The 26,639-nt window shown below is 31.9% G+C and overlaps 1 protein-coding gene across 1 annotated transcript in view; it reads right to left on the bottom strand.

Annotated features, from left to right (window-relative positions):
• bw (brown) overlaps positions 1-26,639 on the bottom strand; it is a 904,351-nt gene that overhangs the window by 684,890 nt on the left and 192,822 nt on the right. The window contains exon 4 of the mRNA XM_089589289.1: positions 1,640-1,689. Coding sequence (XP_089445415.1) covers positions 1,640-1,689 — 50 coding nt within the window. The remainder of the gene's footprint in view (positions 1-1,639; positions 1,690-26,639) is intronic.

Raw genomic sequence — 26,639 nt, 5'->3', positions numbered from 1 at the left:
TTTGTCAGCTTCTGTTTTAATACCAATAAATTTAATTCAAAAAAAATTTAAATCTCCATAGCATATTGAATAATATTGTGTTTAAATCTTTGTACATTTTATACTTATTTTTATGGGTACGTCTATTTCTCCTCACTAAATACTTTTTCTAAAAGTGTCTTGTTTGACTGTTTGTGTATGCCAACCATAAAATAAGGAAAAAGAAACTATTTTTCGTTGGATTGATTCTTTTGTATATAAGGAAACACCCTACTTCATTTTACTATAAAGTAGTTACTTACTTTTATTGTTGCCTGACGTCATTTTAAATCGTATAGTTTAGTATATATTGTTACTTAGAACGTCATGATTCATATAAACCTTCACAGAATTAGAAAGAAAAAAAAAATTAAGCAACTTTTTTATGTACTTTTTAATAGCGTCACCAAGACAAACAGACAGGGGTGCTGACTCTTTTTTGTTGTGGATATTTATATATCAGTATATTTTTTTTTCATTAACATGTACTTTTTTTTCAAAAATAAATCCCTACTAGAAAATTACGTAAGGCATATTATAACATAATTAGTTACATATTACAGTATTGGTTACAAGTTAAAATATTGGTTACACATTCTTACACATTATTAAATACAGTTAATAATACGTTGGTGCAGTGATGATTTCACATGGACCACCTCGAGAGCAAAGGATCTAAGTAATAGGCAACTTTGCTGCTAGAATGTCGCCCATCTCCTTCACGAAGAGCACTGCGTTGTAAAAATACATATTAGTATGCAACAGGATATACACATATGCTTAATGATTCGAAATTTATGTAATGAAATAATAATAACATCCGTTTAAGTCATCACTAATCAGTCTTGTATACAACCCTTAAGAAAGCTATTTGAAGAAAAGTACTAAAACATATGCCATTTACGTTCTTCATAACTCTCAAAAATAAAGGCAATGCTAATATCATTTAAGAAAAGCCAAAAAAGGCAAAATTGACAATTTTTACTCGATTCAATTACTTCGTCGAGCACAGGAATAAGCCGTTTTGAACTTTCAGCTCAGCCAGGGTTCTCGAGACTCACATCTTTGTTCTGTATACTACTACAGGGATAAAAGACTTCTGTTTTCAGCATACTTATAAGTGCGCATGACTCTTGATAATTTTCAGGTCATTGACATTCTCTAAGAATTAACAAGATCATAAAAGACTCTATTTTTTTGAAAAGGCGGTATATCAAATCCAAATCATTAAGTAATGCACTCTCATTTGCTTGCAAATGATTTAGGCTATTAATGAATCCTATAGTTAGTACGCTGTATAACTCTGTCACCTTTAATATTATGAAATATAAACTTTAGAGTACATCTGTTGTTCCAATTTAAAGTACATACATCATTTAAGTGTACAAATTAATAATTGTATTTGTTTTTTAGGTTGTAAGAAAACAGTGTTTTGCAAGAAAATTTTTTGTAGTTATTTTATTTATTTTTTTTTTTTTTTACAGAAATCCTGTATCACGTATCTTAAATAAAAAATATGTAATGTAACACCTCTTGGACTTCTTGAGCTGATAATCGAAAAAGGAATAAGGTTTTTTTTTTATTATCATCTCCATTGTAAAAGTAATATAATGCATCATACCTTTTGTTCTCAAGCTTACAGTTGCAAGAAGACTTGTCTTTCCAGCACCACTTAAAAAAATATAATTCATTAGCTATTTATAAGCCAAATATATTCATGACAAGTATAATTTTTATTTTAGCAACACTTACACTGTGTATTATAAATACGTTAGATAGATTCTTAAAGACAATTTCTCGTTACGAAATGAATCGTGAAAGATAAAGTTTTCTACTCCCTCGAACCAAGAATTAAGTAATTAGATACCATGAACAACACAGCCTGATTTACAAGCATGGTATGAGACTATGTATCAGTTTGTTGTCGCATTTTAACGCCAGTGTAACGTAAGTGAAGTTTAGAGGATTTTGTTGCGAGTCTGATACAAGCCTTAAACTTAAAAGACAGCAAGAATAAGTTTATCTACTTAAACAAATTTTACCTTATTTAGTAAAGCGGGAGATCTACAAAGTAAGTTAGAAAAAGAAACGAAACCTGGAACCATACTACTATTTATTTCAATTTGCATACAAAAATTTTTAAATAAAAAAACACAATTATTATTGTCATTGGAAATGGCCAGAAAGTCATAAGGATAACAATAATGAGCTACGCGTAACTTAAGAACATTCATCAGCTACAGCAAAATATGTACGATTTGGCTGAATTTTGGATATGTTATAGTTTGCTATGAAAAAATGAGTCTTTCTTTGTTGCAGATTTTTTACCACGTATTTTGGCAGGTTTGAACTGACAAAGTTGAAACTTCAACATAGGCTTTTATAACAATTTTTAAAAAGTTAATATTATTTAACTTGAATGTACGATTTTTAATTTTTTAGGCCTAAATTGTTGATATTTTCATACAAAACAAATGTTTTTAAAATTGGCATCGCTTACTACGAGGTTATTTGCTAAAAAACAAAATACTGTTTCCAAACTTACTGATGTTGGTCGTGCGTATGCGTTCTTCTAGTGGAAAACTCAAATCGATTTGAATTGTCAGCAATTCCAAGTTCGTGGATATCATTAGATGGATGTGTGTACATAAAATATAAATTATGTTTCGAGTTAATTCATGGAGGATAAAAAATGAAAGTTTGTTAGGTAAATTATAAATGTATTTCTATAAAAGTCTCTATTTAAGAATTATCTATACATTTGACGAAACTTTTCGTAATAGTTTATAAACAGTTATTAGGTATGTTGAGTAGTTTGTTAGTATCTATGAATTAAATAAACATTTCATTTTTGTCAACAATTCTAATTTTAAATAAGAATAACTTTATTTTACGTTTAAGAAAATCTATAAGAATATCTATAACTTGTTTTGTCTTTATTATGCTTGCTTCGCCATTAACTTCTCCTTTCAGGTACACAATACATTTTTCTTCACCTTCAACCTTTTACTTATTCCATAAACCTTCATATGCAATATTATTCTCAGCTAGTCTCCGTATTGTTGCCTTTAAAATAACGGCACTTAAGGGAACCAACGTTTTTTAAATTTCTTTGCTCCCTTTATGATTTTCAGTAGTTTTAATAATGTCATTTATGGTTATTTTATTCTCAGTGATACTATTCATATCAAGGTACTTTAGACATAACTATTCTAATACAACAATACCAAACATAGCGTTATGAGATTCACTCATAGAGATTTCCAATAACTCTTTCTCCAAAACTGATAAGCGGTGCTTATTTGTTCCATACGGTAATATTAATTTAAGGAGAGGCAATGAATAACAAAATCCTAAAATAACCCCAGAAAGTTTATCAGTAAGAAAAAGTTGTGTATCTGCATGTAAGACATACCTGTAATCAAAATGAAAGTTGTGAGCTACTACGATAATTTTTTTTCCAACGATTTCAAAAATTCAATTATCTTTAAAGAAGAACTTTTAGGAGATACACTTGAACCTTCTTTACCATTACAATAGAGCTGCCTTCTTATTCGAGTTAGTCTAGTAACTGCAGAAACTGAAGCATCGATTGCATGCCTTGGAGCGATGTATACGCTGAAGCAGTATTTTTTATTTTTCATAGCTAGTGGTAAAATGTCTTTACTCACTTTAAATCCTTTAGTCTAAGATCGAAAAAAACGAAAACAATATCATCGGTATTATATGAGACACTATCTAAGGTTTCCGTGATGAAATTAATTTTTTCAGCACTGCGAAAAAGTGCCATACTGGAGGAATACGTATTTTTGTCAGATTTTTTTATTCTGCTTCGAATTTTTTTTTTTTATGCTGCATTACTTTTTCTTTTAGCTTTCTGTTTTGGCTGTCTATGTTTTTGCTTTCTATTCAAAGCTTTTGCATCCGTTTTCTTTACATGCTTAATTAAAGTACTACTATAATTTATCCCAGCTTCATCCATAGTATGGACAGAGAACCCTTACCTTCGATTCTTATGGGTAATTGTAACTGCAAATTGGAAATCAGATAATTTTATTTTACTATATGATTTTGATTCTGAACAGAGACTGCTCATACTGTTATTCCATCTCTCATTTGCTTGGGTAGAACCTGTTAATGAATACTTAGCAACATCAGCTGACAACTTATCAAAAAGCTGTTTAAGAGCGTCAAATAATATCTCACTTTTAAAATGACGACTATCATTATAATTTTCTCTATCTCTCTTATAAAAACAGGAAGAACCGCTATTATTATGCCTGTCAAAAATATGGTAGGGCACATTTTTTGACAATTTTTATATTTCTCCTATATTTCCCTCGCTCTTTTTTAAAATGGTTGTAAAAGTATTTTTTAAAGAAGCAATTGCATCATACGAGAATTCACTATCAAGATCTAAGGCTTTGTTTCGCGAAGCAGATATAATTTATTGCCAATACCTTTCTTTGTGAAATTTATGTCAGATTGTTTTAGTATAACCTGATCACTGACATGTTGAATTGCACTCATACTAGATCTGTCGTTATCAGCAATGACCACTCTCACTTCAGCCTCATTTTTCTTCAGAATCGAACTGTTGACTATCAACTAAACTGCACCAGCAGCTTTTATTGATTATTTTATTTTTTTTAAGATAGTTTTAATTGAAATATTATAAAGTTTCAAGAAAATGTTATTTTTTTATATTTATTTGAAATTAGAAGACTCAATCAAATACCGTTTCTGTAACGAAATACTGGATGTTAATGAAGTATGTTATAAGGTCGCTCTTCCGAACCACTAGAGAGAGAGAGAGAAGGTTATGGAGCTCTTTGTAGTCAGGACTTCTGTCTAAAATACTGAAATGTGTTTGTTGAACGGAGAGTGTGGAGAGTGATTTCACATCCGTAGTATCTGTTGATTGAGTCAGCTGTGCAAGCGCCATGTCCCGCTTCGTCCGATAGTTGGTACTCGCTGGTCGCAGATAGGTCCAGCTCGCTGGTGAGTGTTTGGACGGTATTACCCTTTCTCCTCAGCAATGGGGTCTGAGATTAATTTAATAGACTCGACGCTGATGGGATTATGATATCCGAGATGATTTGAGGCTTCGGAGGAAGCTTGGCCGGTCTCGTAGGTTTCCGGATTGTAGGGTCGTCACTAAGATATGAGTCTGACTGCTTGCCTTGGCACGCGTAACTGTACTGGTATTACCACCTGGGTTTCTCGATCTCCACGCCAAGATGGTGGTCCAAGTTCCGTTTGGCTTGCCACTGAACTCTTGGAGGACCCGTGTTGGTGAGTGAGATTAACCTCAGCAGCATAGTCCTTAGCGAGAGCTAGCCCTAGGCCTCCCCCATCTTTCTCAATGTCACTGGTAGAAGCCACTACAAAAGTTGTTTTAGTACTGCCCAAAGTAATCGCTGATAGACAGCCCTGGGCTTCCCTCATCTTCCTCGATGTCACTGGTAGAAGCCACTACAAAGGTTGTTTCAGTTCCTAGGAAGGGGAAGGAGACTGGCTGCTAGGCATGGTTGTACCTGACGAAGACTGTTTGTGAAGATTGTTGCTTTAGAAGCCCCTCTCAGCTGCTTGGGTGCCTGATCGGGATGTAGCCATTGAATTATCCTTTGTTAATATCGGAAAAGGGATTTCTCAAAGAAAACGCTCTACCGAGCGTATTGATTGTATAGCTGGTTACTTATTAAGACTTATGATGCTCTTGACTGCTTACTACCTGCTGACTCATGGGCCTGCGAACCTTCCTTATAATGCCTACGGCGCACTGATTTAGTAGAGGGTAGATATTTTTTTGATGTGGCACTGCCTAGTGGTAGATTAAGTTACTGAACTCAAAGTTGTGTGGGAGTTTATAAACTGGTATAAAATTACTTTGCGTAGTTGATGATATTATTTACACGTGAACAATATCAAGTACTTATATATTATATAGCTACAATGTTCTATAATACACATTATTATGAAACGAAGTTGCTTGCCTGATGATACTAAGAATATTTGAATAAATGCTGAGTTCATTTTTGAAAATAATTAATCGCTCTATCCAACTAAGTAGCTTTTTTCTTGAAATACAGTTTTAGATTTTTAAAGTTATGATGGTTTTTTTCCAACTACTGTGTCATACAATTTTGAGCAATTTCTTCTGAAAGCTATTTAAATAAATGAAATCACTCTTTCTTAAAACGTTTTTTTGTTTAATACTTTGTAACTGAACGTTTCAAACACCCTATTATGTCATTTATGAAACTATCTTTTATCATGAACTCTGTACAAATCAACCAAGCACAAATCTTTTGAACGACAGTTACTTAATAATCAATAAACTAAATAATTAGATAATTATAACATTTGACAGTTACTTATAACATACAAAAACTTTCGAAAGCCACGTACAATTTTTATTAAACGATTTCTTAATTTACTAGTACTTAAAAGTGTAGATTATGTCGATACTACAGTTGTGTTACATGATGTATTATATTGTAGAAGCTAGTTCATTGAACAAAATGTAAATAAATAAGTTTTATTATTGCATCTCATCATTGCATATCACTTATAACACACGGCCCAAAAAATTAAAAAGAAGATTTTGTTTTAGTTATCTTTTATCTGATATTTTTTTGGATATTCCAAATTATGTCAGCAAACGTAGGATTAATTCTAATCATACAAGAAACAATGAAATCAAGCACAAACACTCCTTTTCCTAATGAAACAGTGATTCCTTTTTCGAATTGGGTAAACTAGTTAGGTAATTGATTAGGAATCAAGCATTTACTATAAGACTTTAGTAATCTTTTGGTTACCTATTTTAATAACTTATGGTTGATATTTATTATAAGCATCAAACACTTGCAAGGACCATAAAAACAGTACGTGTAATTTAAACTGTGAGTAAACCATTATGTAAGATATTGCTGATGATAAATTTAATAACTAAGACCTTACTTTAATACCAAAGTTAGGTGATTACGTTTAAAATGTACAAAAATTCCAGGTCAATAGAAAACGTGAATTGTATTCCAAATATTAAATTTTTATTCATACTTAAATGTGCTGCTAAGTACGTATCTACTCCATTAACACTATGCTTTGCTTCTCTTTGTTTAATGTCTATGGGATACGTATACGGTACTATTTTACCATAATTATAAATGTGTAGTATTAATTTCATACAGAATGATTGGAGAGGGCTGTCTACTATTCTCTCAATCGTTGATCCTTACTGTTCTGACAGCATAGGACTTATTTTACTCATTGGGCCCAGGCACCGTTGTTCTTTATAGTATCTATATAGGCGCTCAAGCGCTCTACTACTTAGATACTGAGAGCTCTGAGGATCACTACGAACCGTCTACTATAAGTGGAGTGAACCAAAAAATATAACATTTATAGAGAAAATTTGGACCGCAGCTAATTAAATGATAGGACCATTTGGCGAACACTAAGCTCATAAAGTCTTGTTTTAAGCATTTTAAGGATATTCACAACCTTCGTTGCAGTGTATGCGTTTCAGGGGGGAGGGAGAAAGACTCGTAAGTGAGCACAAGTTGGTAGCACTGCCTAGCACAATATGTACATTATACATATATAAAGGTTGTGTGATGTGTATATAGTACGCACACAAGAGAAAGAGAAAGAGAGAGAGAGAGTGGTTGTTTATGTTGAAGTAATCTCAAAAATGAACGAAAAGCAAAAGAGAGTCCGTTCCAGTGTAACAGGAAAATTTATAACAACAAAGGAAGTTAATAAGTATTATAGAGTACAAAAACTCAGATTAAAAAATCATAAATGTGCACCATTAAAAAGTGACAGTATACCACCAAAAAAGCTGTGAAAATAAATATTCTTGTGGAAGGCAATCGAATTATGAATTTAGATTATGGCACAACAAATGCTTTTCTTGACTTGTAGAGCCAATCTCTTATTGAAGAGTATCATGACAGAAACACGTTACGGTTTAGGGTCATCATATGATATAACATGCATTTGTAGTGAAGTCAAGAAAGTCATTTCATCAGAATAATATACTAATCCTTTATCTAGTAAAAAAGTACTTGCTATGAATAGTTAGGTGACATGAAGTAAATTATATTTATTTCATTCATGATACCATACAGAGGACTGTTTCTTATAGTTGTTATTTTCATAGCTTTTCTACACGCTAGAGGTGGTATAACTCAAACCAACAAGTATTTATCGTTGCTGGATCTTCCTCTGACTTCATCAAACACGTACAAAATGTATAAAAGAACTATTTGACCCTATATTGAAGAAATTTCATAAGAATCATGTATGGAAGCCGTATTGATAAAAAATCAACTGAATAAAAACAATTCGGAATCTTTAAAGAAAACATTGTAGGATAAAACGATGTAAGGTTCTAAAATCAAAATGTAAAAATCAGTCAGGTTTTGTTTTGTTTTTTAGCGCAGCTCACTTTTTGTATGGCACTCGTTGTATTATTCTGTGTAGTTCTTGTATTTTAACAAAATCAAAATAACTGATGATAACCTTTTACTGGTATCATGTATAAACCTTACATTAACTAGACTAAAATACTGTTTTATTATTTGAATGTAAGTATAATGTTACAATAAGATATTAATATATTATAGCTAGGTTTTTATTGAGTACTAAATAGTCTGATGTCAATATTACCTAATGTTATTTTATTAAAGTACATGTACTAGACATATTTTTACTAGGAGTGCCATACAAAAAGTGATCTGCACTAAAAAATAAACAAACTTTTTTCATATTTTAATTTGTTGCCAGTGTACAAAAGCTTTTGAAATTCCTTAAGAAATAATAATTGAACACATCGAACTTACCTAACATTTCAGTTTTGTTAAAATGTAACTTTTATGGGCTATCATATTGACGTTAGATTTATGACTTGTAAGATGTGTCAAATTATCACACATGATCTTCAGAAGTTTTGCGCTCAGTAATTTGCATAGATTAATAAATTAAATTTAAGTGTACTTACGGCAGACTAAAGTCACACTTGCAATCAGGTTAATGTGCACAAAATTTATGTAAATCAGCGTTACGTTAAGTAACTTGTTAAAATTAGTAGAATTTTTTCTGCCTTCCAACCTCAAAATAGCACTTTCATCGATTAATTTTGGGTTCTTAGGCAGAAAAATAGTATACGGAACTAGTTCGAAAAGGCTTCTTTACAAGCCTCATTCAACACTTATAAGCTTTACTAAGCCTTCATATTAAACAATTCAATTAAGTTATACTATTTACCATTATAAATACATTTCATTGTGTGATAAATCTGTACAAGATTATTTATTGTTAACCCAATGTATCCCCATAGTTTTCCATATGTAAGATTGACATACTCCCTGCGTGAACATCTTTATATTAATTTTAGATCAGAACTCTGATGAAAATTTTTCGTAAGCTTTCAAATATTGTCTCTTTAAATTCGTGTGTTTGGTTAAACGTGTGTCTTACGCAAGTCTAATACAAAAACTTAAAGTAAGTTGCTGATCTCAAATTCAACATCTATTATAAGCAAAGATGTGTTGGATGAGATTAACTTATGCATGCTATCAATCGTGCAATTTACGCAAATCTTGCATAAAAATTCCTCACACGTCTGACGTACCTCTCCTGTAAGTATACTTTCGTTGTATTTGATAAACCTACTTATAATATCTAATATTACAATGATGCAGGTCTTACACAAGTGCCTTACGTACTTCTATTTCGTAAAGCAGTCCCTTTGGACGATGAAATAACGTTTTACTCTCATGGCACAAAAGCTAATATTTCCATACAAAGTTTGTCTGTAGAAAATGAGCGAAGGTTATAATAAATAAATATATATGGACTGTAATATCTCAAAAAAGAAACCACATTTAACGATCTTGTCATTTTTATTGCTTTTGTTTAGTCTCTGACTATAGATTTCAAAATACAATTGCAAATTGTTCAAAGCAACAACTGGGTTGAAGTTTTATGCGGAGGTGTAAAAAATTTTTTCAAATACTTATACTTACTTCTTAGTTGTAAATTTTAACAGTAATTTAAACATCTACACACGCAACCAATGCGCAGGTTTTGCGGCAGCAGTAAGCTACAACTACAAATCTAATATGATTCTGAGTGACATAGATTGATTAAAACAGTTAAATTTTTAAGCAACTAACTATATCTGTATACATGATTTTCTTGCATAAAATGGCTAGTACCGCTACTAACTGCTAGTTATTACTACTATTACTTTTAAGACGATAGAGACATTTTACTACTAAAGAAAAGTTCAAGAAGTATGTGATGCTTTTGAGTAGGTGATTGCGAGCTGCATGCATAATAAAGCAATTCCACGACACTTTTGCTAACACTGATACCGAGGAACGTTACGTGATTTTCTGTGAAATAGCGTGAATGGAATATTAACGTTTGCTGAATAGTAATTATACTATAGATATATAAGTTTTCATTGATAATAGTGAAATAGTGCTTTAAAGTATTTCCAACTATATGCAGCGCTACCAAAAATGTCAATGCTGAAATTAGTCACAAATTCCATCGCCAAATTTGTGTTATTTTCATATTAAATCTATGTTAATTTAACAATGAATCAGCATTTATTTAAGTTGGTATCATTAATTGATTTTTAAACCATGCTTTTTTATATTAGCATTGCAGGTTTAACACAACTAAATTTTTTTAAAGCTTATAAATTTATTACTGTTAAGTTCATTATTAATCAACAATGATTTAACACTATATCAGCATTGATTGGACATAGGATCAACATGGAGTCGACGATGTGATTTAAAACTGATTTCATTGCTTGTCAAGCATTAATATTTCTGATAGGAAGACTGTAAAATTATTATTGCTAGTAAACAAAAATTATTCAATGTAAGGTACGTTTAAATAATGTTTTAGGCAGTATTTGATGAGAACCCTTATGCTTAATTTTAAATTTAATGGTTCATGTAAGCCAGTAAAATGCAATACATGGTAGTTCTAATTTAGAATCCCCACTGATATTAAGAATAGAAATATTGTGTAATTATATAGAATACAAATAAGCAATGTTTAAAAGAGACTTTTTAGAAGCACTGTAACCTTAATGTAAAAATGCACAACGTGTGTTAAATTCAACAATGCCCAAAAGAGTCCTAATGTAGTCGAAGCTAGTTCCAAAATTAATAAAAAAGATTGAGGTGTCTGCTGATGTACATTTTTTAGAAGGAAAACTAATTTTAAAACTGTAGCTTTTTATTTAACCAAAAAAAGAAAAAAAATTCTAGTTCTAAACTATTTTATTATTACGCACAGTGAAGAAAAATAAAAGGCCATGACAATTTTCTTAATTCTGAGGTAGAAGGTAATGATAGTAATACAACGGATAAAAATAATAATAAAAAATCAGGTGTGGATCTCGGGACCCCCGGCAGAAGTGAAACTTCCAACTCAAACGTTATTGAACTTGGTACAACATAAACTGAAAAAATGAGATTACACTTAATTCTAAAACATCCTTAAAAATCTAATATTAAAATAGTAAAAATTTCATCATTATTATGATGTATTCGAGCACGCAAAGGCATAAAATACATATTATTATGTAACATGTGAGTCAAACACTCTAAGTACTTTCATGTTTGCTATGATATAGGTATTAATATATTTACGAATTTATGGTCATGTAATGCAGAACAAAATAAAACTTTTCACCTTAGGGCCCCAAAAAAAGGACTTTTGTCCAGTTACGCGGGACAAAATAGTAGTTTTCCTACGAGTTTGAAAAGTCTCTGTTTGCGAACCAAGAGGTTTGCGGCCCGAGCCGAAGGCGAGGGACGTAACAAGGTTTGTAAAGGAGACTTTTCGAACGAGTTCCGGAAAACTGATTTTTTGCCCGAGGAAGTACCAGCCTCCCAAAACCACCCGAGGGCGGAAAATTACTTTTATATAAAATTCGTGCATTTAATATGACATCATAAGTATATGTACTATCAATTCTTGTTAGAATCATTGTATCTGACAAATAAAAATTTTTTTAAATTTTGGCTACCATAAAAGAAAAACAATTCACTATTGAAATTAAGGGAAACACGATACATATAACTTTTTTCCATTGTAAGGTTGTATTTTCTTATTCAATTCATTTTTTATAAGTACTTATAATTTGATATTAAATTTTACACGTCCTTCTAACTAATTTCTACTAATCTAAAAATAAATTAATAGAGTACAGGTTTTTGTCACGCAATTCGGGACAGATTAATGTATTAAACAGTGTTGCTTACCGACAATAATAATATAAGAGTGAATTATATTAACAATAATCGAGACGTGTTGTTTGGTAATTTTTCAATACTACATAATACTTTCATTATCATGACTCGACGCTTAACTCACTAAATATTAATGTTTTGATTTCCTCAATAAGTCACGAATATTTTGTCTTATAATTTTACTTACCGTGTCTTGTACACAGTATTTTTTTAAATTTTCTTAGTATTAAAACGTTATACATGAGCTTACATAATTACATATACGTGTCATGACACTTTATGTATAACGTACATAAAAAAAAAGAAAAAAAAAAACTATCAGAGAGATTTGAAAGCTGGCAAGTTTAGCTGGGGCAAACAACTTAGCCCGCGCGGCTATCGTCAATTGTACTCTTACTTGACAAGATGTCATATTTAAGTTGTGAGAAGTGGGCGGGGATCAGGTTAAAGGTCTGGGTAGGGGGCTCTCCCACTCCAGCTTGCTCTATAGAGAGAAGGTGATTGCGTACTGCGCATGCGGCGAACTCCTGAAAATCTGGGAGCCTCGATCTTCTCTAGCCTGTTGTTGTGGTGCCAAACTGATTTGGAGGAAAACTTCAACGTCTGAAACATTAGAGCTAGTTATAGAGCTCTTTTCCAACATATTTTGGTATTACGCCAGATACATTGTGTTTAAAGCATCTTTTTTTTTGCAGAGCTCAGTCATTTTAATGATTCAAGCTGAAGGAGATGGGACATTACAACTAGATGTTTTCGAATCAGTACACCTTATTCTAAGGTAAACTATCGTAGATCACTATCCCACTTTTTTTCACCATAAGACGTTTACCATTTTTTAATGCAGTCATCACATATTGTAATTCACTACCCTTAAGTACTCTTTCTAATGTAGTGTTTGCATTTACTAATAAGGTCTCAAAGAATTTATATAGAACAAATTAACAATATCAATTATTTCTTCCACTTTAATTCTTACTAGTCTAGATAACTCGTCTGCGTTACTATTATTCTCCAATTTCTTGTATTTAATATTACATTCCAAACTACGTAGAAAAATTGTGCAATGTATGACACTGTACAGTGGCGATTCTTTGTTGTTAGCAAAAATCTGTGTAAGTGGTCTGTGGTCTATAATTAATATTAATTTACTTACATAGAGGTATTAGTAAAATTATTAGTTGCATGAAAATGGCATACGCTTCGTTATGTATCTGATTATATTTTTTTGTATTTAAAGTTTGTAAGATGTTTTCTATTTGTCTTTTGGTTTCATCAGGAAAACGATACGATAACACTGCCCTAATGACTAATGGGCTCGTATCTGTCACTAGCACGAGAGGTAAATTTAGATCATAATATGTAAAGCATTCTTCAGTAGTAAAAGCATCATTTTCTTTAAGAAATGTATTCATTGTGGCGACAAAAACAAAAGATTGATCTCCAGGACTTCGTTGTCCTGGTAACAAAGTTGTAAGATTGGAAAAAAAGCTTTTTAATTACATTTTTTTTGTCAGTTTTAAATAAATACAGTTTTTAAAAATAGCCTTTTTAATTTAATTTATCGTGGAAAAGTGCAAGTCAACGGCCTGTCAGCCAGCAATGATTTTATGGCGTAAGAAACGCACGGTATTTCTCAGCATAATTATATTTTTTTAACTTTTTACTGCTTATTAGTTAAAAAAAGAAATTGCACGGATTCCAAAAAAATATGTTTTAAAATAAAAAGATATTTGTTTTGAGAAGTGTTAGGAATAGATGTAAAATTTTGCAACGAAAATGTTTGAAATTACGTGTCAACACACTGTGGTGTTCCATTTAGTAAGTCGCGGGTGAAGCCAAAATAGGGAGGCCGCTAGTTCTACATAAAATAACGGATCCATTTCATCCAACTATGAACAGTCAAGTCAAAAGATACGTGCAACCAATAAAATTATCTCTAAGAAAACTACAGCGCAAAAAAATGGCAATTGGATTTGCGATTAAGACAGTATGGAGAAAAAGAACAATGAATTTTTTGAAAACAGTGCGTCAGACAGGTAAATTGCATCATGAAGTTAGACTAATGATAGGGAAGTATGATTGCGAAACATCAATTAATTATGGTGTGTAAGAAATGTGCAAGAGAAAGAAAAATTTCCAGAATTTTTTTTCAGAGGAAAAGATGATAGCCATAACACGCAAACAACCAAAAGCAATAACGAATAACTCTAATACTTCAATATCTTTGGAATCAACCTCGTTCATAGGCAGCACTATCTCAACAGAGTCAAGAAAAGGCAGTAGGCTGTTCGTTAGACGAGGCAGAGGACGGAGAAAAAGACTAAGAAAAGATACGCCACAGGAAAATAATGATACACCAAGATTAATCTGCATGAATCTATTAAAAGAACGGAAAATTCAAACTAATTTAGAAGAATACATTACACACTGAACATTATCTTATATGACAGTAGGAATTCTTTATCGGGGGAAGTGTTAAGTAAGAGTTAATGCTTACGCACATATACGAGCCAATGTGAAAAAGTATGGGTGCACGGGTCTGTGTAATTGTATGATATAGAAGTGCTAACGGGATAGGTAGTGAGCGCGAGTATGTAGAGCGAGCGACCTGCAAGTCAGTCCATAGTTGACTGCTAACTAGTGTACACATGTAGTTACAAGCATTGAATAAATAGACTGTTAAGTTACATCTACAGTGTACTTTTTTAATGGATCCCTAAATAAATACAATATTTATATTTATATACACTAGGCAAAGCAAATACTTCGCATTAATAAGGTTAATTTTATACTTGTAATAAATATTTTAACACCTATAATAATGAGTAATGTGTCATTTTTAATCACAGCCTAGGTACTCCTTTTCAGTTTCAGTTTCTAAATCAATATTATCATTGATTAAAGAGATATAACTCAAATTTAAGCTTACGTATACTTGGTGCAGAGCTTCATTAATACTATTTGATGTACTTTTACTGCGAATTTCATATTGTTTAGTACGAGAATATTTAGCAAATACAGAATGGTACAGCAAATCTAGATTATTCTCACTCTAAAATCGTCTTACTAACCTTATTTACATTAGTTGCCTTGTAAGCATGTGCTTGTATGTGAATTTGGCATTCAAAGGAGTCCTATAGCCTTTTTCAACCTTTTAATGCACATTGATCAGGATATACCAAATTACATGAATAAAATCTGCAGAAATAAACTTATTTTTTCTCATAACTATACACCTGAATTGCCATTAAGCTAGTAGAATACTATTGTTATGCAAGCCCCAGCTCAGCCTATACGTGGAAAGTTGGATTGAAGACAATAGCATGCGGAAATAACTATTTACGTACTTTATTAATGCAAAAAATTAGCTTTTTTGTTAATTTAAAAAATTAATGATTTTGTCAGATATACTATATCTACAGTTTCATAGATTACAACTCTTACTTGGAATTTCTTATAAGAAACTTAAACAATGAATATGAAATTATATAAAAATTCTTAATTTTAGTGTGCCTTATTAGATCTGCCACTTTGAATTTACAAAAACTAACCTTAGACTTATAATCAAAAGCCCTAAAAACCCCTATTTTATCCTATTTCTTGATAATTAATAAATAGTTTTATTGTGTATAGATAATGTTGTAGAAAATTCATTCTTACTTCTGAAGATTCTGACATATCCTCGGATGTATAATTTTTTTAAGAGTTTCTCACACTGTAGCATACCTTTTTCAGAAAATTTTTCTAAATGCTAATTTTTCCAAATTTCGTAATCATTCCAAAATGTTCTACAGTACTATAAAAATTTGTTATGTTATAAAATTAATTAAATATGTTTGTAAATGCGTTGATAAGGGTATTGATTTGGCTGTGTTATTAATGAATAAATACAACGAAATGTAGAACTTATGATGATGAAATACTTCAGTATCAAATTGTTGCATATGTATACAGTAATCAGGCAGCTTAGTTAATATTTAGATTTTCAATACATGATCAAAAAGTGGTCGTTTTTTATTTGGCAATTTATTTCGAAAACTGATAGTAGGTAAAATTTACAAGAAAAACTACAAAAAATTGGCAATAAACCACCTAATAATAGGAACTTGACTGCATTTTTGAACTTTATAAAAATTATCGATTTACAAAGACTTTAGTTATTTATAATGTAACAATCTTTAATTATTTTTATGTAAAGTATTACATATAAAATGCTATAAGAAAAATTTTTTAACTGAGAACGTAAGGAACTCTGGTCGTAGATTTTATCAAGAAAAATTTAAAAGTAATGCAGTGCGATGAGTTAACACAGTAAATAGAAAAAAACAGTGAGTTCTACTTCTCCAAATGCTACCACATAAAATTCAAAAACCAACAGTTTTTACTTATTTAAAAACAATCAATGATTACGTTTGTTAAACAGTCAGAAAAACATGTCAGCGTTTAGGGTCGTTGAAAAATGATGACCATTGGGACATGGTACTCCAAGAGGTAGCATTAATAGCAACTGCAAGACAAGTGAAACATATATTCTTGATTATATTGACAATGTATAATTCATTCAATCCACAAAAACTGTAGAATAAATTAAAATAATCTTATAAGTTATAATATTTATCAGGTATGACAATGTAAGCCAGGATTAAATATCGGATTTAATAAGATCTTAATCAATGAACTACTTATTTGGTTTAAAAATAAATGCTTAGAAATAATTTATCAAATTTCAGTTGATTTCGTGATACCAGCAATATAAAACAATACACTTGATGCACTGAAGTTTGATGTCTTAAAAGAGAAAAAATACAACATTAATGAATTATTGCAATACATCATTTGAAAAAAAAACGTTTGTCAATACAAGATCAACAAAAAGCGTATTATTTTATATGATACTGTAAACAGTATGCTTTTATAGATTTAACCTTATTTATCATCGTATTTTCTGTTGTAAAGTTAAATATTCCGTTCCACAAAGCTCTCGTTAACGATGTAGTGATTTATAAGATTATAAACAATTCTTTACATATATTTTTCAGCTCATTTATAGTTGACCACTTCAAAGTAATTATCCTTTATTATCGCAAAAAAATGGAGTTATAAGCGCACTCACTTATAAACTGCTTATAGAAATGCACAAACTGCCCAAATAAAATTATCAGAATTGTGGATTAACTCGTTGAGATCTATATATTAACCCAATATATTAGTCTTACAAATAAAATGACAAAGCTTAATTTAGCAACCAAAAGATTATTGTCATGAGAAATACAGTTGACGAGATTCTCACTGAAAAAATGCAGCAAAGATATAAAACACTAGCTTAGATAAAACGGTGCAGCTCATACCATTACCAGTACCATAAAAGTGAAATCTGAACTACGCTTCAGCTTGTTTTCTGGTACCCATTTCAGTAAAGTGATTCAGTAAAGTAACTATATAAAAATTGATTGAAAGTGCCCATGGGTCTATTGTTTTAAGCCGCTATGCTCGAAAAATTAATCATTTGACGTTAGAGAGAGAGCTCAAGGCTGAAAAATATATGGAGACGTAATTAGAATTCAAGCAATCTTAATAAGTTTTGTAAAAAGAGACATCTATTGAGTGGCATAAATACTATGAGTGCAAGATAATGAATATGAACTTCGTATTATAATATAGTTAGGTAGACAAAATGTGGCCGTTGCTGCGCACGCGCGCTCTCGTAAAGTCTCTCTCGGTATTTAGAGGAAAGATTCTGTCATTCTAAATAATCTTTATTTTTATTTCTATATATCCTTATTTAAGTGTTAATTAGTGTAACATACTTAATCCACTACCACGTAGTCAATATATTTGACATGGTAGAAGCCCGTGGTTATTATTGCTCTTTTTTGATTTTTACATGCTGCTTCGGTAGCTGATAATCCACTGCTGAGGGTCCAAGTGAAAGTATTAATCCAACACTAATAAAATAAAAAAGAAAAAATCAATCCAACACTAATAAGATATTTGAGAAAAAGTTTCGTGAAAATAACGAGAAAAGTACCTATAGTTAAGAAAATTCTAGAATATTCGAGCAAAGAAGAAGAAGCCAAAATGGTGAATGAAATAAGAATTTCAGTGTTTGATGAAAAAGATTTCGAGTGTTGGAAAAAAAAATCACGATGATTCTAAAATTAAAGGAGTGCGGTGAAATTGAGACTCAAACCAGGGCAACGACGAATAAAGAAGAAGAGTGAATCGAAAAGGACTTCAAAGCGATCAATGAAATGTATAGTAAAATTTGGAATAATCAGTTACAGTTCGTGAAGGACAAAGAAATGGTATACCAGATAATATAGTACACTATGATACTAGTGCGCGAAGAAGGCGATTGTTGCACGCGTGTCAACCACCTAACCTCTCGCACGTATGGTGTATACAACTTTCGACGCATCGTGCGCGAGGAACGAGATTATGAGCCATCTATTGTAGCTCTGCAAAGATCTCGACATACACACGCACTCACACGAGTGCGCAACAGGAGTTGGAAGTCAAATGTGTAAATCAAGGTATTTAGAGCCACAACAGATGGCTCATAATCGAGGTCCCCACGCACCACGTGTCGAAAAAAAAATTTTTGAACTTAACATAAAAAAGTCTACAATTTATTAAAGTTAAAAGACTTTGAAAATTCAAGTGTATTTTTTACTGAGTTTGAAGTAGTAATTGACGATTTGAAATGTGGTGCAAATGTGACTGAAAAAGAAAAATTTAGCTATATGATAAAAATGCTTTCAAGTTTGTTAAGTTACATTGATGACTCAATCCATATATTAAGAGAATCCGATCAAACAGTTGAGTATGTAACAAGTAAAATAAAAATGTTTGAATTAAAAAACTAAAGAAAGAAGCAAAAACAGTTTAAGTGCGCTTAAAACGAACAGAAATCAAGATGGAGCATGTTTCAAGTGTGGAAAATATGGACACTCATGGCATAATGTACGACAACGCAACAAAGCGATAATTTATAGGAGTAAGGTGGTACAAAGCAGCAATGAGGCAGGCACGCACGAGAACGGCAGTGGCAATATTGAGGTGCCACAGACGGCAGCCGAGGATGAGGTCATAAAGCTGTAAGAGGCTCTAGTTAACATCATTGAGGAGGCTGTTGATAGCAAAATAATCAAAAAAATTGAAATGAAGATAGTAATGTAAGTAGTTTTAATGCGGAATTTGAAGAAATACCCTATTAGTGGCGTTTCAAAATAAACAGCTTTGCTTGTAAGGTTAAACGGTTACTCAATAGTAGTTGCTTCGGTCGTGTTGTTAATGACGATGGATATTTTTATGAATCTAGTCAATTGAAAAAAATCTTCTAATGTAAAAAAAATGATGGTCGTTTTTTAAAACATCTAAAGTTAGTAATATTAACAAAAATTACATTTTTTTGGGAAAAGTACAGCAAATACTATGAGAAAAATGTTTTTTACGTGCATGAGATAGTTACCCTGTTGTTGCGGTCCAATAAAAACCAATAAAATTTTACAATGGGATTTTTCTAATAGTTTCTTATCGGTATTTGCACCCATAAATCCAAATAAAATCCGAAATGGTTGAAAATAGATTTTCTATATCATTTATTATAACTAGGACATGATTGAACAAAAATAAATTGACAAATTTATGTCATACCATCCAGATGGTAACATCAAAACGGGGGGATTAGAGTATTTTATATGTAAATTGAAAGAAAAGTTAGCTATTAATTTTTATTAGAATTTTGTAAAAAATACTTTAGTCCCCCCGTTTTGGTGTTACCATCCGGATGGTATGACTAAATTTGTCAATTTATTTTTGTTCAATCATGTCCTAGTTATAATAAATGATATAGAAAATCTATTTTTGACCATTTCGGATTTTATTTGGATTTACGGGTGCAAATACCGATAACAAACCAATAGAAAAATCCTATGGTAAAATCAATGAATTTTTTATTGGTTTTTATTGGACCGCAACAATAGGGTAGATATCTAAAAGCTATGGAAAAGTAACTCAAGTTAATAAAATTGTTACAACAGGTAATATGTAAAGAATCTTGGATTCAAATGTTACTTCAGTTGTATTCACTATTAAAAAAAATAATAGTCTTCATATGACAACTAAAATAATAAAAAGTAAGTCAAATTTGATGATAAGAAGAAAGTTAATCGAAGAAGAAGCATTGCGTACAACGTAAGTTTTAATTATTTAAAACAATGTGCGACAAATAAATGATAGATAGTTTGCCTAAAGAATTAGTCAGATTTTTTGAAATGTGGAATTTTTTTAGAAAACATAATGCATAATTTACAATTTAGTAATGATAGATCAAAGGCGAAACATATTTTAGAAATTGTACGTATCGATTAAAATAGACCTCATAGTACTATTGGTTTGAATGGCAAGAACTATTTTTTTAAGTTTCATTGATGATTTCAGTAAAGTAGCCCCTGTTTATTGTATTCGATGAAAAGATTATATTTATAATCATTTTGTTAACTATGTTAATTTGAATGAAATAAATACATGAAAAAAGAACTTAAAAACTAAGATGTGATAATGTATGCATAAGGACGTAAGTTGCAAGCGAAAGAGGTATTTTTCTATAAAACCCTGTCCGCCACATAAACGAAATTGAATATGTGCATAAACGAAATTGAATGGCAGAAAAGTCAAATAAATATTATTGATACGTTTAGATATTTACTGGAAAACGTGGGAGAACATAATAGATTTTGGCCATAAATAGATAAAACAGCAGTTTATTTGAAAAAAAAATTATCACCAATACTGTTGAAAAAAATAAGACACCCTTTTAAGTTATGTTCAGAGAAAAGCCTAGTATTGAAAGTTAAAAAATATATGGAAGTAGGGTTTTTTTTAAAATACCAACCGAAAAAAAAAGTTCAAAGTGTAACAAAAAAGCAGGTATAAGAATTTTATTAGGTAATAAAAATGTTGGTTACAGAGATCTGATGAATAATAAAATAGTAATTGCAAGACACGTTGATGTCATTGAAGATAAAAAAGATTGTATTGGTTTAAACTTGGAAGACAACATAATAAAAGTTAGCTTAAATAAAAATAAAGTTAACAACAAAATTGACAATTAACATACAAACTGCAATGATAAAAATAAAATTTGAATTAAAGACGATGAACTAGAGAAAAAAGAGAGCCTGAAAGATACAGAGAAAAAAATTTTGTACATCGTAATATTCTTTGTGTAAATTATTCAAATGCTAAAACCCACATTTTTTATAATGATGCAATGAATAGTGATGAATCTGAAAATTGGGAAAAGGCGACGGATAGAGAAGATGATTGTTGAGTAAGAATAAGACTTTAATATCTGTAAATAAGCCAACTGATAAAAAAGGTTAAGATTTAAAATAGTATAATACTAAAGAGGCTGACAGTGCTTTCAAAGCTAAGTTTTTAGTAAGAGGATGCCGGTAAAATAGTTAAATTAATGATATCTATTCACCAGTAGCAAAAATGCAAAATTTGAAAATTTTACTTTTCTTTTGCTGTCAGAATAATTTAATCATAGAACAAATAAATGTCAAGACAGCCATATTAGGTAGTAAAGTTAAATCTGAAGTCAATGTAAAACAGCCACAAAGCTATGAGAATGGCTTGAACATAGAATTAAGGTTAGATAAAGCGTTGTATGGATTAAAAGATAATCAAAGAGCTTGGTATGAATGTTTTGATACATATATTAAGAAATTAGGGTTTGTTAGACCTAAAAATTATTGCTGCCCTTATTTATTATCTAATGGTAATAAATCTATACATTCAATTTTTTTGTGGATGACTTGTTAATTTGTTGTAAAAATGAAGAAAAGTTGAATTTTATTAAAACATTATTGTGTAAAACATTTCAGATGAAAGATTTAGGTGGAATAAGTATTTATTTAGGTATTTTAGTAAACTTAACTATCAAACTTGACAAATTGATACTTGATAAGAAAAACTATATTGAAAAATTTGTAGGAAAGTAGATTAAAAATTAAAAACTTTATGCAGTTTCTATGACAAAAAAATTTAAATTAGAACTAGTGCAATCATTCGTTATGGTATTAAGTTTAGAAACTTAAGTAAAACTTTTCTATATGTTAGTTTACGAACTTAAATTAACCTAACGATATAAATTATTAAAGTAGATTTTAAATAGTTTTGATAAAACTCATTCTTAACATTATTTGAGAATTTTTAAATATTTATTTTTAACAAAAAATGTAAAATAAGCTTACGAAACGAGTGGTAATAGTAATGTCATGAATTACCTTGTCGATGTTGATTGGGCTGGTGACATAATTGATAGAAAATCAACAATTGGCTACGTCACAAGAATGTATGGAAATTAAATGTATTGGAACTTTAGAAAACACAATAAAGTTCAAAATAATCAGTAGAAGCTGAGTTTATAACGCTATCTGAGTGTATGAGTGAATAAAAAGTTATAAAAGATTTATTGCTTGGTTGGAATATTAAAGTTTGTAATCCAGTTAAAATAGTTAAAGATAATTCTGATGCGATGAGATTTCTAGGTTTGAAAATTTTTCTAGAAAATAGAAATCCATTGAAATTCATTAAAACTGTGTAAATCAAAGCTATGCAAAACATTAAATCGATATTGCAAAAGTTAATTTACATGAAAATATGGCGTATATTATTACTAAGTCGTTAGAAAAAATTAATGTAGAAAATTTAAAAGTATATTAAAAATAGTATAAATTGGAGTTGATATGTTAGAATATAGACATATACAATAAGCAAATTAGATCAGTTATGTTAATAGTGACATTTATTGTGTGACATAAGAGAATATGTATATGTACTTTGTATAGTGATACAGTTAGGTCGATAGAACGCGGCCATTGCTGTACACGCACGCTCTCATAAAGGCTCTATTGGTATTCAGAGAGGAGATTTTGTGATCCTCAATAGTCTTAATTTCTGTTATTAAATATTCTTATTTAAGTGTTGATAAGTGGAACATTATTGATCTACTACCGTGCAGTCAATATATTTATAAGTTGTGGGTATTGTCTATCTTGCAATAGACTGAAGAACTTTTACTTTACCTTTTTCATACAGTTTTTGTCTTGACTATTCTACATGCTATGACTGACATTATAGCTAAAGTATTGAAGGCTTTGAGTACTGCTCAATTACTTCGAGAACTACTGCAAAAGAGTAAGGGATTTAACAAAGATACAAAAGCCCTCTTACTCAGACAGAGACTTTTTTAAATTCAAAACATTTTCCAAGCCTTCAATAGTCTTAAGTTGTTTTTATAAGGTTTTTTCTGTGTAAAACTGCATCATTAAGCTTTTACAGACTGCGACCTGATTAAGTACGTAAAAATTTTTTAAATATTGCATTTCTATGAAGTATTTAGGAAAAGTGCTTAACCTGTTGATTGCCAACGTATTTCCGAATAAGCAATAGTTGATTTTAATGTGGATGATGCTGTTACTCACTGAGTTGCCTTTAAAATGGTGACAAAATTGTAGTATTATTCGACAGTTCTCGTGATCAACAATTATAGATTGATCCAAAGCTATGTCTTGTTAAATACAATAAATAGAGTAATAAAAAGTACCACGATTTTGATACATACAAATGCGACAATCTTTGCTTAAGCTTTCTTTGCAAAGAATTGAATTTTAAGCCTATATAATACATCCTAATAGTCAAGTAACATTAATAATTGGAAAAGTTTTATGAAGAAATCTTTTACATTAACTAAATTGAGGACAACATTTGGTTTTAAAGTAAAATTTTTTACCTATCGAGTTGTCACCAACAAATAACTACGTTTATAGCCTAGTAGAACTACTTACTTTTAGCTCTGTTGAAGGGTGATAAAGTGTTTAATTCTCTAACCAGCAGTAATGGATGCTATGGCACTGAGTTACTTCTTATTTCAATACTACGACTCGCTGGTATGTCTTTTGACATCAAAACAAACAATAATTCTTCTCACAGTGTGATATCGTCTATTCATTCAATTAATTTAGGACAAAAAGATTACATACACATGCTTCTAAGCTTTACTGAACTGGTTTTCATGGATGTCATAACTCACCACTATTAAGTATTAAGCAGTTAGATTAAAGTGTGACGTGGTAGCTGAAGCTATCACGTCACTATATACCTATATTTTTGGGCGAGTCATTGGCGGCTACCGAGTCCTATGATACAGTATATATTTTACGTATGTATCGTTTTACAACACATTCCTAATGTGTGTTCTCGGTACCGCGGACTACGAGCCAGAGGAGAGAGAAGGACCGAAGACCAGAAAAGGGATTGAAAGTGATTGTGGTATGATTGGGTAAGCATGTGTGTAAGGTAGAGAAGGAGAGAGAGGCGAGGGCTCGTGACAAGTCGGAAAGGTGTGAGCACCGAGCGGCCGCGTCAATTCCCTAGTTTTTGGAAACCTCTAATAGTTTACCGGTTTTTAGGCGTGTTTGAGATTTTTCGTATACACGGGAGGGGCGCTCGCATCTGTTGAAGTGCACTGCCATAACGCAACAGTACCGCGAGAGCCATCAGAGAGAACAGAGTCAAGGAGGATTGTAGCAGCCACGACAGAGAGAAAACGAGACTAGTGACGAGTATCCGCGAGACCACAACGGGAGAATTTTCAGAGCAGAGCAGGTTACATAAAAGTATTGGTAAGAGATAGGGAAGTGATAGGGCAGAGGAAGGGACTGAGGAGAGCGGGGTCAAGGTTGAGTGCAACAAGAGAGCAGCGGAGGCTAGGAAAAAGGGAAATTTGCGAGAGACCATCGGGCAAGAACAACGGAGATCGCCCGAGGCAGAGAGCACGAACGAGCCGTCACGACGAGTGAGACGAGTTCCAGGTAGTCGTACCCTGCAAGGATAACCAGGAGGTAAGTGTGCTGTAAATATTGCACCGGGTGGTATACGGGATAGTGTTGGGACGATCCGAGCGGGCGCGGGTGAGTGTGTGTAGGCGTGAAAAGGGGGTGTAGTCGTGGGTAGTGGTGGTGTCAGGGTGTAAGGCACTAGAGAAAGGTCGAGAGATAAGAGGTGTGAGTGGGATTGTGTGCGAGCGTGTGCGTGTGAGTGAGAGATTTAGGTACGGGTCACCACCAACCGAATAAAGGTTAAGGCCGGCGGAAGACGAGCAGGAGTCACTCAACCCTGGACATCTACCTCGAGGACATTGGAACCATATATATATATTCATACAGAGATATACAAATACTTAGCCACACCGAGAGAGAGTGAGAGGTGGGACTTGTAAAAAGTAGAGGAGGGAGAATAAATAGCGCATGCGCTGTGAAAGTGATACCAGGGAGTTATTTTTTTTTTGTAGTTGGTGCCCCAAAGTCCCCTTCTAGTTTTCTTTTCAGGAGTGTTCGGCGTTCCCAAGCCGAGCACCAGCGGCAGACCTCCCGGAGAAGAGGAATCCAGCGGAGAGGGACGAGGAGGAGTAAGTAAGCGAGTTTTTTTTTGTTTTGTGAGGGAATTCGGGACGGCTGTTTTCCCGGCCGAAAAATTCTTGTCACAAAAGTTGATACATTAGACAAACGAATCAACTGGCTAAAGTGTCACGAGTGTGCGTCACTCAAAATTGACATACATAATTTTGTCGTCAAATCATCGTTAATATTAAGGGAGCGTCGGCTTACTCAGTAAGAGCTACGGGACGGACAGTCAGTCTGCTTCCAGTGGTTGTATAAGTAGCTTGCATAGTGACAAGATAGATAGACAAAAAAAATTATTATTTAAGGTCAAACTCGCTCGATGTCAAAATTTTCACGTATTGTTATAGTAAGCTACGTGTAATTGTATCTGACTACGTCTACTATATGTGTACGAAGTCACTGAATTGAAATCCATTACCAGCTTTGCTCCATTAGCTCAAAATTTTACGATAACCTCAAAAAACCTTAATCCGAGCTATTGAAAACTTAAATCTTGGGAAAAACAAAAAATTCATAATTTTTGAGCTTTTAAACCCTATTAATGTACTTAAACACACAAACTTACTTGCTTAACCTTTTTAGTAACACCACCTTGTGGCTCGGTAATGTATGGGGTAAATTTTTTTTCCAGTACTGCTATTGGGACAACGATGACTTTTTGTTCTTCAGAATATGGAATCCTAATCCAATGTAAACAGAATCTTATGTATTTATTAACAATATTATATAACCTCTATTTTCACAAGACTCTATTACCTATTACCTATGTGGGGAAACACTTTTCTCATCTGGGTGGGTGACAAAGTCTAATACATGTTAAGACCACTAAATCCTAATTCCATGAGGATTTTAGCTC

The sequence above is a fragment of the Copidosoma floridanum genome, unplaced genomic scaffold (genome assembly GCF_036245765.1).
Source record: "Copidosoma floridanum isolate Cflo_tuat_1 unplaced genomic scaffold, Cflo_Japanese_pri ptg000008l, whole genome shotgun sequence".
Classification (NCBI taxonomy): domain Eukaryota; kingdom Metazoa; phylum Arthropoda; class Insecta; order Hymenoptera; family Encyrtidae; genus Copidosoma; species Copidosoma floridanum.
Note: the sequence above shows the minus strand (reverse complement) of the source record. Positions and strands in the feature narration are given on the sequence as shown.